The sequence below is a fragment of the Etheostoma cragini genome, chromosome 7 (assembly GCF_013103735.1).
Source record: "Etheostoma cragini isolate CJK2018 chromosome 7, CSU_Ecrag_1.0, whole genome shotgun sequence".
Taxonomy (NCBI): Eukaryota; Metazoa; Chordata; class Actinopteri; order Perciformes; family Percidae; genus Etheostoma; species Etheostoma cragini.
The window spans coordinates 13,479,807-13,493,059 of record NC_048413.1 but is presented as its reverse complement, the minus strand read 5'-3'; the positions used below and the strand labels follow the sequence as shown (position 1 = coordinate 13,493,059).

General features: G+C 41.5%; 1 protein-coding gene across 2 annotated transcripts; it reads left to right on the top strand.

The window, feature by feature from the left end:
• Window positions 1-1,942: 1,942 nt before the first annotated feature.
• Window positions 1,943-11,269, top strand: LOC117947659 (tetraspanin-2-like). Of its 2 annotated transcripts, XM_034876799.1 has the most exons (8): window positions 1,943-2,143; window positions 7,899-8,001; window positions 10,159-10,256; window positions 10,389-10,463; window positions 10,551-10,634; window positions 10,738-10,794; window positions 10,926-11,009; window positions 11,098-11,269. In XM_034876799.1, exons 1-8 carry the CDS (start codon window positions 2,075-2,077, stop codon window positions 11,161-11,163), a joined length of 636 nt encoding a protein of 211 aa, XP_034732690.1. In that variant the 5' UTR covers window positions 1,943-2,074; the 3' UTR covers window positions 11,164-11,269. The 2 variants fall into 2 exon arrangements, with proteins under 2 accessions (XP_034732690.1, XP_034732691.1); XM_034876800.1 differs by lacking the exon at window positions 10,389-10,463.
• The last annotated feature ends 1,984 nt before the right edge of the window (window positions 11,270-13,253 follow it).

The following is a 13,253-nucleotide window of genomic DNA, read 5'->3' as shown; positions in this document are numbered from 1 at the left end:
ATAGCCCTCCTTGTCAAGTCAACAGCTTCTCTGTGACCATTTGTAAAAACCTAGCATTTGTACTCATCATCTCCCAGTACAAGATTACTGTCAGAGCTCAAGTGACTTTCACTGAAAACAAGACAACACAGTCAATGTTTGCAAGGTGACCACTAGATGGTGCTATGCTGCCACAGATGTTTTCAGTTTTTTTCATTGCTAAATGCTCCTGCCACTTTGTTTTTGTATCAACTAATACATTGTATTGCATAATAAATATTACTTTTAAAAGTTATATTAAGCTTCAATACAGTTACAGCTCAATTCGCCTCAAGTGAGACAATCACTGACCCTCATCATCTGTCACCACTAATGACCTCAGAGCCTGGGAAAAGGTCCAGCCCAAATTCAAAATTCTTAGTTTTAAGATACTTACAATAGCCAACTCAACAGTTAGACAGAGCTACTGGTGACGCCAACCCCACCATAGGCCTGTTAAGTGTCAGTCATATGTTGTCTATTTTCATGGGGGTCATGACCTGAACGCACTTTTCTTGTTAACACGTTTGGAACCACATAGCAACTGAGCCGCCGACAGCCAAGAATAATCAACAAGCAGGGACACAGTGCTTATGCCCCGGTCTTATCAGCTTTTTCCTCTTTTGGCATTGCTCTGGTTATCGTCCAAACTAAACCTTTATGTTTTATTCCTGTCCTCCACAATTCCCGTAATGAGTGTTGCAGCACAAACCTTTCTGCTCTGAGAGTTTGACATGAGCTTTTTTTTTTAGACAGACATTTAAGTTGCTGAAAAGAGCTACATATTGGTGATTTTCCCATAAATACAGCATCTAAGCATGTATTCTAGCCCTTTGATCCATCTTTCCCAACCTGTCATTCCTGTCTGACTCCTTCCCTATAGCGATCAGCTTGGCAGACCATTTTGTTCCTCTATAAGGACATTTTTTAACCAAGCCTAATTTCCCTGTGCTAAAATGAACTGCTCTTTGGACGTCCCCCCAGCTCTCCATGGTTGTGGGGAAAATATTTATCCTGAACATGGTGTTGCTGCTGAATTACGTGCTTCCAGTCACTGATGACACTGAGGGAAGAAAACCAGCAGAGGGGCAACTCTTTCCACTTCATTAATGCTAGTTTCATCTTGTTTGAGCTAAACTGATGCTTTGCAGAAGGTTAAGAAGTCAAGTGTGCGTTCAATTTAGTGAATACTAATCAGTGGGTCAAGTGATTTTTAGTGTGACGTTGCCATAATCACATTTTTCATCACATCGCTGATGATTAAGTTGAATGAGGACAGCAAATGATAAACCCATCTTCAAATCATCACTCCAGGACTAAATTAGTGCCATGGTGAGAGAAATAGAAAGAATAATTTCATTAAAATATATAATTGCCATATGCATAGCATGAAAAGAAATTTTGGTTTGTAATAACAAAAATAATGAATCAGCACTGAAGGGGATTTTAATGAAAAGTATTTTACTCATAACACTACAGACAAGAGAACAACACAAAACTATCTAAAGAGGGGGTTATCACACATATTAAAAAAACTACTTGGGAACTGTCGCAGTGATAGTTTATGTGTTTTTCATTTATTGTTTTCTTATTGCGATGCTTTTTATTTTTTAAGCCAGATTTGACGGGTCACTGAAGTTACATATATATAGGACATGCTGACCACGACAAATTTAATGTAAGTTTTTCCTTTGTTGTTACAGGAAACATTTGTCAAGTAGCCTATCCATCGTGTAGGCCTAGTCTCGGTCCTCCCTTCAGCCCCGCTTTGCATTGTTGAAAGGGGCGGTCTAGAAAGAGTCTGAGCGGATCCTGTGTGTGTGTGTGTGTGTGTGTGTGTGTGTGTGTGTGTGTGTGTGTGTGTGTGTGTGTGTGTGTGTGTGCGTGTGCGTGTGCGTGTGTGATGAGGCGAGCGCACAGAGAGAGAGAGAGAGAGAGAGAGAGACGGCGCTTCCTGGTGCACAATTGACCTGGTTGGACCGTTATTGTCAGTGCGCGGATCCAATACGACCATCACAGCATTTTCTGGGGATAAAAGCAAAACACATCCGGCGAAATGTCGAAGGTGGAAGGAGGAATGAAATGTGTGAAATACCTTTTGTTCGTTTTCAACTTCATATTCTGGGTAAGTGCGTGTTCGGCATGTTAGTGCATGCGTGTGGCGATGGGATGCAAGTTGTGCGTAAATGAACACAGAGCAAGTGCAGCAGTGCACATACCCACTCTGCACGGCTGACTTTCACACCCACGTGTTATTCTTGTTACGATGCTCGAGGTTGTTGTAGACTACTTTTCGCATTCTTCCTCCAGTAGGCTTTATTTAGTTGCCGTTCGGCGTGGCGCGGAAAGAGTGACAGCCAGAGGCTTTTAGTTTTTGGCTCAACGGGCTCAAATCAGATTTTCCACAAAGGAAAAACCTGCTCCCCTTTCCCGGGGAAGGGTGTTTTTCTGAAAGGAAGACTGAATGAAAAGACAGGGAGAGGGAGAGATTGAGAGGCAGCATGGAAAACAAACAGCTGTTGGCTCCCTGCGCCACATTGCTCCATTAACAAACGCAGAGTGCAGAGCTGATTGATAAAGTGAAGTTACAACCACCTCGGGGCACAAGATCCCCCAACTGGTTCCTCTTGAAATTTAAAAAAAGCAACACTTAGGCACTCAGAAAGAGGCACAAGAGAGACACTTTACTCATGACAAACTGTCAGGTGTATGTGAAAAGTGGGTGGGTGAGTGAGTGTGTGTCTGTGTGTTTATGGCCTGCACACATGCTTTCCATATGTGCCATCATAAACCCTGACATCCTTGTTAAAGTCTATTTCAAAGTGCATACTATAAAATGAACACATTAATTTCAAGTCTACAAGAAGATGGTGGATAACCTGTGTGTGTGTGTGTATGTGTGTGTGTGTGTGTGTGTGTGTGTGTGTGTTTGTGTGTGTGTGTGTGTGTGTGTGTGTGAGTCTGTGTGTGTGTGTGTGTGTGTGTGTGTGTGTGTGTGTGTAAAGGCGCACTTTGCCATATATGTTTCACTGTTTTCTAGGGCTGTGCAATTATTGAATTTCGATTTAAATTAAAATGTTGGCTCCCAACGATCACCAAAATAATATAATTGAGGAAAAAACAGTTATTTTGCCATCTTCTGATATGCAAAAACACTCTTATTTTGTCTTGTGTTCTGAATGACCCGCCCCTCCCGAAGCCATAACTCTCCCAGCCTATAGTATTCACTCCTCAGAGGGGATGCTCCTTTGTGTGTGTGCGTGTGTGTGTGTTGAGAGAGACATTTTCCAACAAGCATCTGTGGAGTGGATCAGGCGCTGAGTGCAGCGTGAATGGATCCATTGTGACAACAGGACAATAGCATAACTTCAGTCTGCTGCTCCTGCCTGGCTAAGCAGCAGAACCCTAACGCTGCGGCCCCACCGGTCCCACCATTAAGTTATTCTATCTCCACTTACCACTATCCGCATGTCCAGAAGGAGGGTGGCTGTTGCTAAAATCTGAGTGTGGACACGTGTGTTGAGACAGAGAGGTGAAGACGAGAGAGATGCCAGACAGGTAGAGAAAGACAATGTGTGACTCCCTGAAAGTCACGTTCAAGAAAAACAGATAAAGGAATACAGCAAATGTGACAGGAGAGAAAAGGGCCATTGGGAGATTGAGAGGGATATTCAAGTGTGTGTGCAAAAGAGGGACAGCTGACAGAGATAAAGATAGAAAATCAACAGTACGAAGATAGTGGGATATTCTGTGGATACAGGCTGTCTGTCTGTGTGTGTGTTACATGTCACTCAACAGGACCACAGACAACTGCTATGTGCATGCTCCATATAAGTTCGGCACATTCCCTGCACTCTTCTCACTAAGAAAGAACAGTGATCCCCCTTCGTTCATAATCCCAGCGTCCCAATCTCTGTTTACACCCCCCCTGCTTTCCTCTCTGTTGATGGTGGAGTGAGAGATGATGAGTGTGTGGAGGAGGGGCAGATTTGTGGTTCTCTCAAATCCCCTTCATGAGCCCTGAGTGAACAGTAGAGCAGAGCCGGGCAGACGGCTTTTCTATTGGACACTGAACCTTGGAACAATGTCAACAGATGGGAGCCATGATACACACTGACACTCACCCACTTTAAACACAAAATGAGGTTGTTATTACCTTACTGGCAAAGAGTGTCATACAACCATTCTTATTTGACACACCTAAAAAATGGTCATCAATTAATACCACGTACAAAGTGGGTCTGTGTTTATAAAACTCTCTGACTCCATGTCGCAGCATCATGATATAGTTGGATTCCTGCAGGGCTCAAATGCTGAACTGTCATTAATGTAACGCGGGCCGAGCTCTTGTATATATGTTACGCTGATAGCTGCCACACAACAGCTTGCCACAGAAAATCAATACCTTGTTGGCTTGTGTTTGTGTGCTGTAGTTCACCGACTGCCCTATTTAGTCAAACATTACACCCGTGAGGTAAACAGTGTGTAGAGGTTGCAGCACAAATAATCTGATGTGGCACACTTTGGTATTGACTCCACATTGGCTTAATCATTCATTTGGTTAGTTAATTAAAAACAGTTAGGTTAATAGTTATACATGTCTTACAGAAAAGAAATGTCTTCAAAACTCTTGAAAAGGCCACACCAGTGTTTCTGTTAGTTTTTTCCATTGCTTGAGTTGTTGTTCTTCTAGACCGTTCAATTGTGTCTTCTGGCCAAAAACAACTTAAAAATGCAATATCTAAAATGTGCATTTAGTTCTGTTAGGTCCTGGGTCCTATGTCGTTTTTTTGTGTTGCTATACTACCAGAAAGAAGATCCACGTTATGCAAGCATTGTTTTTTACGCTGAACCAAACAACACCGGCATAATTGTCTGTGCTGTGGAGCTTGATGTGTGCCCCACCCTCACCCTGTGGCAGAGTACAATAGAATTTACTCCACCCATAATTATCTCCCTCCTATTTACACTTGTCTTCTGCCCATCATTTTTATTGTGTGCTTGCATTTGTTTTTTCCAAACATATGCCAGACAAAAGACTATTTGTGACAAGCTTAAAATCACTCACCAATTACTGCCGGGATTGAAGAAGTAGTTTACAGATATTCCATTGTGTTATTTCCTTAAAAAATAAGGTCTAGCCTAGAAAATGTATACTGGCATAGACTGTCTCTGACCAAGACCACAGCCCTGTGTCAGCTCAGCCCCTGTTTTCATGGAAATTCCCCTCACAAAACACTTTTTTACTGCACTGTTAAAATCTAGGCCTTGTTACTATAAAAGAGCCTCAATAAAGCTCCGACAGAGAGATTTCCATCCATGCCTACAAATATCCAGACATATGAACTTACTATCCCTAGTGTTGTTGGGACAGGAAGAGGACTTAGGGTACCTACAGTTTTCCCTTCCATCTGTGTTTTATAGACAAGTAGACTATACAAGACCTTTATACATAGGATACAGGTTAGTTGAGGTTTCATCTCTATCTTCAGTGTCTTCAGGCAAAGAAAAGATGATGGGTCATCTCACAGCTCTCTTTTTCTTTCCCTACTCCTTTTTATTCTCTCTTTCATTGTGTGTATGTCTGTTTCCCTTCTATTGTGCGGCAAAACATATAGTCAAAGGGAGACAGTGGGTCTTTGTCCTTTGGGTGAGGTTGGGAGGGAGGGGGTGAAATGGGGTGGGGTAGAGGATGGGGATGCGTGGAGATAAGTAGATTTGAGAGACAGAGAGTCCAAGAGATGGGAGGGGCTTGTCTGGTGTCAGACAGGGTAATGGTGGTACACAAAGTGGTGGAGGGTAAAGCAGGGGGGTTTGTAAGCAGTGAGGGGGTTAATGGGACCTTTGGGATAGTCATGAGTGCCAGAGTTGATAATGTACTTAGTACTACTGCCTGCAGTGTTTGATGTAGCCCGCCCTGTTCTAAAATGAGACCTTTCAGTGTCCATCTATGCATCCGGTTTTGAAAAGGCTTTTAAATGTAACCATAATAGTAATGAGGTTTGACAGAGCTCTGAGCTCTTTTCGGCTGTGGAACAACCACCTACTCCTCCTCCACCACTAACACCATCTAGCTTGGGATGGCAGCAGCTCTTAGCGCTGTCTCTGTGCACATCCACGGCCCTCTCCTCACACCTCCAACAACACCTTTGGACCATCAGGTGCTCAGACAAATACCAGGGTTAAATAGATCCAGAGCCCCTCTCTGCACTAATCCAGCCTGGTTCAGTAAGTCTACATATCTGCAGCCTTCTGTTCACTGTGCTTTATCACTTTGGACCTGCTAATCCTGAACCCCAAGAGCTCAGCTGTCCCATCCATCACCACGCATGACATTAAATCCTCAGCTTCGGAGGAAGCCGGCATCCCAACACCTGTCTTATTCCGATGCTTTACAACTGAACTACTGGCTTTACTTCAGACCAACACCATGAAATATAACCTGTGGACCTGGAGTAGAGGAGGAGGAGAGTGTGGACAGTGAGGACGAGAAGATAAAGAATGAAAGAGAAACCGAGAACCAGAAAAAGGCAGCGATGAGTCACAAAGTAAAATTAAGACACCAACGTGGGGACAGTTTGTTTTTTTACTGAACTTGGCAACAGGGGTTGTTTCTCTAAAAAAATGACTAACAGAGCCAGAGGACACAGAAACTAACAGTGGTCTACCTAAATACTGAGATCTAGGACACAGAGAGACCATGTGACAAGCAGTCCTTAATACTCTCCATTTCCACTCTCCAAACTATTTTATTTCTCTGCACACATGCATACATCCACGCACGATCACACACACACACATAGACATTGTTGATTTGAAGCTCAGCTCAAAAGGTTTTTAGACTCGATAATCCTCAAGGGGAATAGGTTTAGTGATCATCATTAAAACCGCTCTGCATTGATCTGTCATTGGAGCACCCACAACAGTCTCTGCCCCTGAGAGCATCTCAGATCTTAGGAAAACAAAGCATTTATTCAAGGTCTTCTGACCACTGAGACAATACAAGTTCTTTTTTGCTGCAGTGAGTTTGCATTCAAACAAGAGCATTACAGGGAGAGTGATTCTGTTCGATGTATGCTGATGGTGGTTTAGATGAAGGAAAATATGAGCAAAATGTAACCACATTTCCAAACAAACAGGAGAGCCTGTTTAAGCTCAAGGTGCCATACCGCTGCCCGCAGCCAAGCTGGTCATTTTCTTCATACTGTGACGCCAGAAAGGGTGTTTCAAAGTTACATAAGTTAGCTTGGACCTGATTCGTTTAGAACCCTTAAATGATCCACCCACGATGTAGACAGATATTCAGACCTATTGTTTTCACACAAAAATATTACATATTAGCGTAACTAATTCTTATTAAGAGTATACTTATGTTGCCAAAGTGCAAAGCGTAGACAGCTGGAGTGGAAACTCCATAGCACTATTTTCTGTATTTTTATGGAAAATCACATTTAGGGAGAGCAAAAGAACATGCCTTCTGAAGGCCTGAAAATCATACCTCCACTGTTGTGCATTAGATGAAAAGAGCCTTGTGTTTGTGGTGAATGCTGAAAACAATTTACAGCAATGACGTCAGATCAAAAGCCAGGATAGAAATGATAAGACACACATGCTTCATTATGAAACAACAGAAAATAGATCCTCTGGCTGTAATGAGGGTTGTCTGCAACCATGTGCCATTTTAATTGATGTTTATTGATGATTATTTGTGATTGGTTACAATTAAGTCTACATGAGTCAGTGTGGGATTTTGGACCCCAGATATTGGACCCCTTGTTTTACAGAGGTCCTGTATATTTTAATGATTTACATGCAATTTCTTTTGAAATAAGTACGTCGCAAAAGCTCATTACAAATCTTTCTTTCTTCTCTCTCTTTAGTTGATGGGATCCTTTGTTCTGGCAGTGGGACTGTGGCTGCGTTTTGACCCTGAAACTGTGTCTCTTCTCAATGGTGATAAGGCTCCAGACACTTTCTTCATTGGTGAGTACCAGAGCACACCTCAGGTAATCTCTACTGTCAATGTGTGTGTGTGTGTGTGTGTGTGTGTGTGTGTGTGTGTGTATATATATATATATTGCGTTTCCTGTTTCCTTTAAGTACTGCTTACGTTTGTGTCTTTTTTATCTTGCTCAAAAATCCCTTTAAATGGGTGAAGGAAAGTTCCGTTGTTTCACTTTAAAGTATCAGCAAAGCGATATGAAATGGAAAATGAAAGTGTATGAGGCATTCTGCCTAATTTTGCAGTATTGAAAACGTATCACATTATGACACCGTTGTATCTTTTTAAAATTAAACCACAAATTTTGCAAAATGTGTCACTATTATAAATTTGTAAAATATACACATTAACCCATTAGGACCACATACCTATCCAAATGTGATGGTTCTCTCATTGGAGAAGGCTTTAACAACTGCAACTCGCTTGCAAGTGTTTTTGTGTGTGACTCTGTATGTGTGTGTTTGTCATACCTTGATGGGAGTCCCAACACCATACACGGTTAAATGATTTTATTTTTTATTATTAGGCGTGAGCTTGCTTCTTTTGGAGTGGGGATGAGTGTGATTATAAGGAAATGACTGTTGTACATAGAGCGTAACTGCAAGAGGGAAACCACAGGGCTACTAACCACCTTTCAATCGCTCACCCTGGCCAAATGGAAAGAGAGATGAAATAGTAGGAGGAAGAGGAGGAGGAGACACTGAGTGTTGGGACAGTTAAAAAGGCATATGGAAGAGGCCAATCATAGAAACAGATGGGGATCCATGGCAAGGATTTGAAGGAAAAGAAGATGGGACGTCAAATAAAATGTCTCTGCAAGAGGAAGAGAGAGAGGTATTTAGCTATCTACCGTCCCTCTCTGATCATAGAAATCAGTGTAAAACTTGACTGACTAATATCAGGTATTTAAAAAAAAATAATAATTTGAAAGACTTAACCATTCTTGTACTGTGTTTTCTGCTCTGAAGCCAGTGTACTGCCACATAGCTTTTGCTTTGTTTTTATACAAAAGCCTTTAATACTGTAAAGGTAATTCATTACCTCATCTGTGTGTTTGTGTGTGTTTGTGTGTGTGTTTGTGTGTGTGGGGGGGGTGGGGGGGGGCTTGATTGCATGCGTGCATGCGTGTGTTCCACAACTCAGATGATGAACAGTTGCTAAGCCATGTTGGTGTAAAGCCCCCAAAAATTTCCCTTTTTTGTACTTTGAAATGGCATACTAGAAGAAGAAAGACAAACAATTTTAGACTAATAGCTAAAGAGAAAACTAATGTGTCAGCAATAATGTGAATGCAGCAGCATGACAAGTCACCAGCTGTTAGAAGTGAAAAGCTGATCCACATGTTAACGGATCCTTTGACACCTTAAGGCAAGAACTAATCTCTCCTTCCTAACAACAGAAGAAATGAAGCACCCAACCAAATTATTTTATCACATTAGGCCTTTTCGTTGACACATCAGGATCCTATGGACTACAGTATCTTCCTCTCTTGTCCCCACCTGAGCCTGCATTACCTAACACGTCCTCTCTCACCGCATCCTCTGCAGAGCTGTCGCCTGGCAACAGACCCCACCTGTGTCATTGGTGGAACCTATCTGTTGTTGAATTCCTCTCTGCAGACCTACCCACGATGTACATCTAGCCTTCCTAATGAGAGGGTTAATGGGAGTTCAGGGCATCTAAGGAGGTCCCACTTAGAGCTCCCCCTGACATCAGGCTCTTGGCAACAAGGCAATTTACAAGGCATCACATATGGCACAAATAAAAGGCGCAATAAGTGGGTTCACTCTTAATAAAGAATCTAAGCACTGAGCATAGAAATAGTACAGTCTGAAATGTAAATACCAGTGTAGGAGCCCCTCTGCTTGTGTTTCAACTTGCAGCTCTATGCTTCCCCCTGCTGGTGCTTCTGTAGATTACAAATGCCAGATGAACTGTCTTGGAAAAGCTGAGCATTTTAACAGAGATGCAATGGGGAATCCAACCACTTTTGAAGGTGTTTTAGGCAGGTATTTGTCTCAATAATTTAACAATTGGAATGCATCAAATTCGGGGTATTCTGATGGATTCTGATAGTTTGCCTTATGGTTATTTACCATGCATTTTTGTTTACCATGTCTTTTTCCTGGTTCCTCCAGGTGTGTACATCCTGATAGGTGCTGGCAGTCTGGTGATGTTGGTTGGTTTCTTCGGCTGCTGTGGAGCTGTTCGAGAATCTCAATGCCTGCTGGGTTCAGTAAGTACAATTATATACAAACCACAAGAGCAAGGAATAAACTAAAATGCCTTTGTTTCAGTTGGATACCTCTAATGACCTAGAATGACCTTAAGCTGACATCTACTTACCTATTTTTCTTGATTGTTTCAGTTCTTTGCCTGTCTGTTGATCATCTTTGGTGCGGAGGTGGCAGCAGGGGTGTTTGGATTCTTAAACAAAGACAAGGTACATTTAAAATTTGACAGATTAAGTAGCGCAGTGACTAATGAATCTTAAGTTAACCACGTCATTCACTTGTCCACTCTCACATAGATTATCAAAGACGTTCAGAACTTCTACGCAACAAGCTACAATGGAAACAATAACGGCACACTGATCATCTCATACCAGAAAGTAGTAAGTAAAAAATTAAATATTTAGGATAGCACTGCAGAGAAAACAGGAATATTAAAAGCTATTTTCTTACACATACTCCAATCTTACAATGTTTTTCTTTCAGCTGAACTGTTGTGGAACCATAGAAAGCCCCTGCCCTGATCCTGCAACAGATTCTAAGGTTAGCTCTGTCACCAGCTCCAGACTCAGGGTGGAAAATAAATTCTGTCCCATTGTTGTCTAATAAATATGTCATGACAAGTCAAACCATCCTGCTTCTCTACACCCTGCTTGACTCCCTTTGATCTGCAGGACTGTGAGACAGGCATCAAGGAGTTCTTCAACAGTAAACTCTACATCATTGGATACGTGGGCATTGGCATTGCTGGAGTCATGGTGAGTCAGCATCTGAGAAGAATTACATGAATATGCACACAATATAAGTGTGAATTTCTTCATTAAAAATCTGTTTCCTTCTCAACAGGTCATTGGGATGATCTTCAGTATGGTGCTCTGTTGTGCCGTTCGCAACAGCAGAGAGGTCATCTAAGGATACTTGAACTCTTCCCCTCCTGCATCCAGCCCTGAAAGACTGTACAGCCTTCAAATCAAAAGTCAAACTTTGTGCATTCAGGGACCCGGGAAATAGATCATGTAAAAAAAAAAAAAAAAAAATCCTTTTCACTATGCTGCTCAAACCAGTTCTTTTGGCCTGATCTGCATCTATTTTCTCTGAAATGTTATGTATTTATTTGCAGTCACAAGCAAAATAGCATGCTCTACTTTCGTAACTATCCACTCAGTGGGAACAGTATAATGACTGATGTGAATCTGACAATCTGTCAAATCTTTTTTTCCTCATGGCCATTTGGCTGCCATTATAAATTTTAACCGACATACTGTAGCAGTAGTGTTAATGTTTTTTCACACAGCATTGACACTGACCCCACGGCTGTGGGAAACTTTGGCCCTGAGAGAGCAATCTGAGGGGAAAGCAGCTGAGTTTGCTCATCTGTGCACACAAATTAACTCACACATGAACGCGCACAGACACACAAGCACAGCAATGTTGTCTTATGTAAGACCACAGCCTTAAAAAAGTTTGTTAGGAATCTCGTAGGGAATACTGTTTGGTGTAATCAGAGTGGGGTTTCAAGAGAGAGAGAATGGCCAGTGAACGTTTTGGGAATTGATCCCCAGTGCTTTCACACACACACACACACACACACACACATATACACAATAAATTGTACAAGGACAAAAAATGTGCAGCTATCTTAAAGGATTAGTTCAACATTTTGGGATATATATATATATATATATATATATATATATATATATATATATATGTGTGTGTGTGTGTGTGTGTGTGTGTGTGTGTATGTATATGTATGTATACAACTTTCTTGCCGAGAGTTAGATTAGAAGGTTGATAGCACTATCATGTCCTTTTTATATATTTTTTCCCCGCTATGCCTTAAAAGTACACCACCCACAACAAAACTAAAAGTGAGAAATAACCCCTTCCTCACATCTCATCAATCTCGGCAGATAAGAGGATTGGACAGACATGCCTATCTGGAATAACTTCCATTGATCCAGGTTCAATCAGGCCAGTTGGGTTTATTACTGGACTCCGGTATGTAAATATGTGTGTTTTCTTGTAGTTGTACATTTGTTTTTGGTTGATGTGACAGTTACTATTTAACATGCTGTGTGTAGACAAAGGCTTACAGTAGTTGTAGTAGCACAGTGTTTATGTTGTCAAAGCCAATCGACGCAACTAAAATAGCTTCTTAATGTGCCTTTCTTCGATAAGCTATTTTTGAACAACAGGCTGTTTGAACGTAGCAAAAAAATGTAGCAAAAGATGTACATACGTTTGTTGAGTCGGACTGCAATTAATTGTCACACACATTGGACTTGCCATGATCGTTTTGGTGCGTGTCAAACTCGATTGGGTCTTCAATGTCAAGAGAATTGAAGTGGTAAAAGCGACAGTTTGTCTGCCAACTTTTTTAAAAGTCTCTTGGTCATAAAAGAATAATCAAGCTGTGTGGAACACAGTCACTGGTCTTTTCTTTATTTATAGATTTCAGTGTAATGTGAGACAAGTGAGGAGACCACCAAGGCTTTCTTACCACTCCAGCAGACAGTGTTTACTCTGAGGAGTGACGAGACACAAACGTCACTTCACTGTCATCTCTGTGGAGTTAAAACAGGAGGAACTAGGAACGGTTTAGTGCAACTCAATCCATAAAAAGCTGTTGCTGTTACTCAGTTATATTTGTGCAAATCTGGGGATGAAACGTACCGTGCATGTAAAAAGACACTCTGTGCACCAAGTCGAGCGTTTCATAGTTGATTGTGTTAATTTATTTTAATACCATTCCAGGTGTCTCAGGAAGTAGCTGTTGGAAGTTTAATAAAGCTTATAAGGTTTTACACCGTTTTCTGTGTCTTATTTCATCACAGAGGTTCACACTTTCTGATATCAGTGTTTAGTTATTTACTTTTGTACTGAAATCTAGTAATCTTTCACAGGAACTGACACAAGAACAGATGGTAATTAAAATGATGTGACAGCGCACCAAATGGTCTCTTTAGGGCCCAGTTAGCATGTTTACTGGATCATTTAAA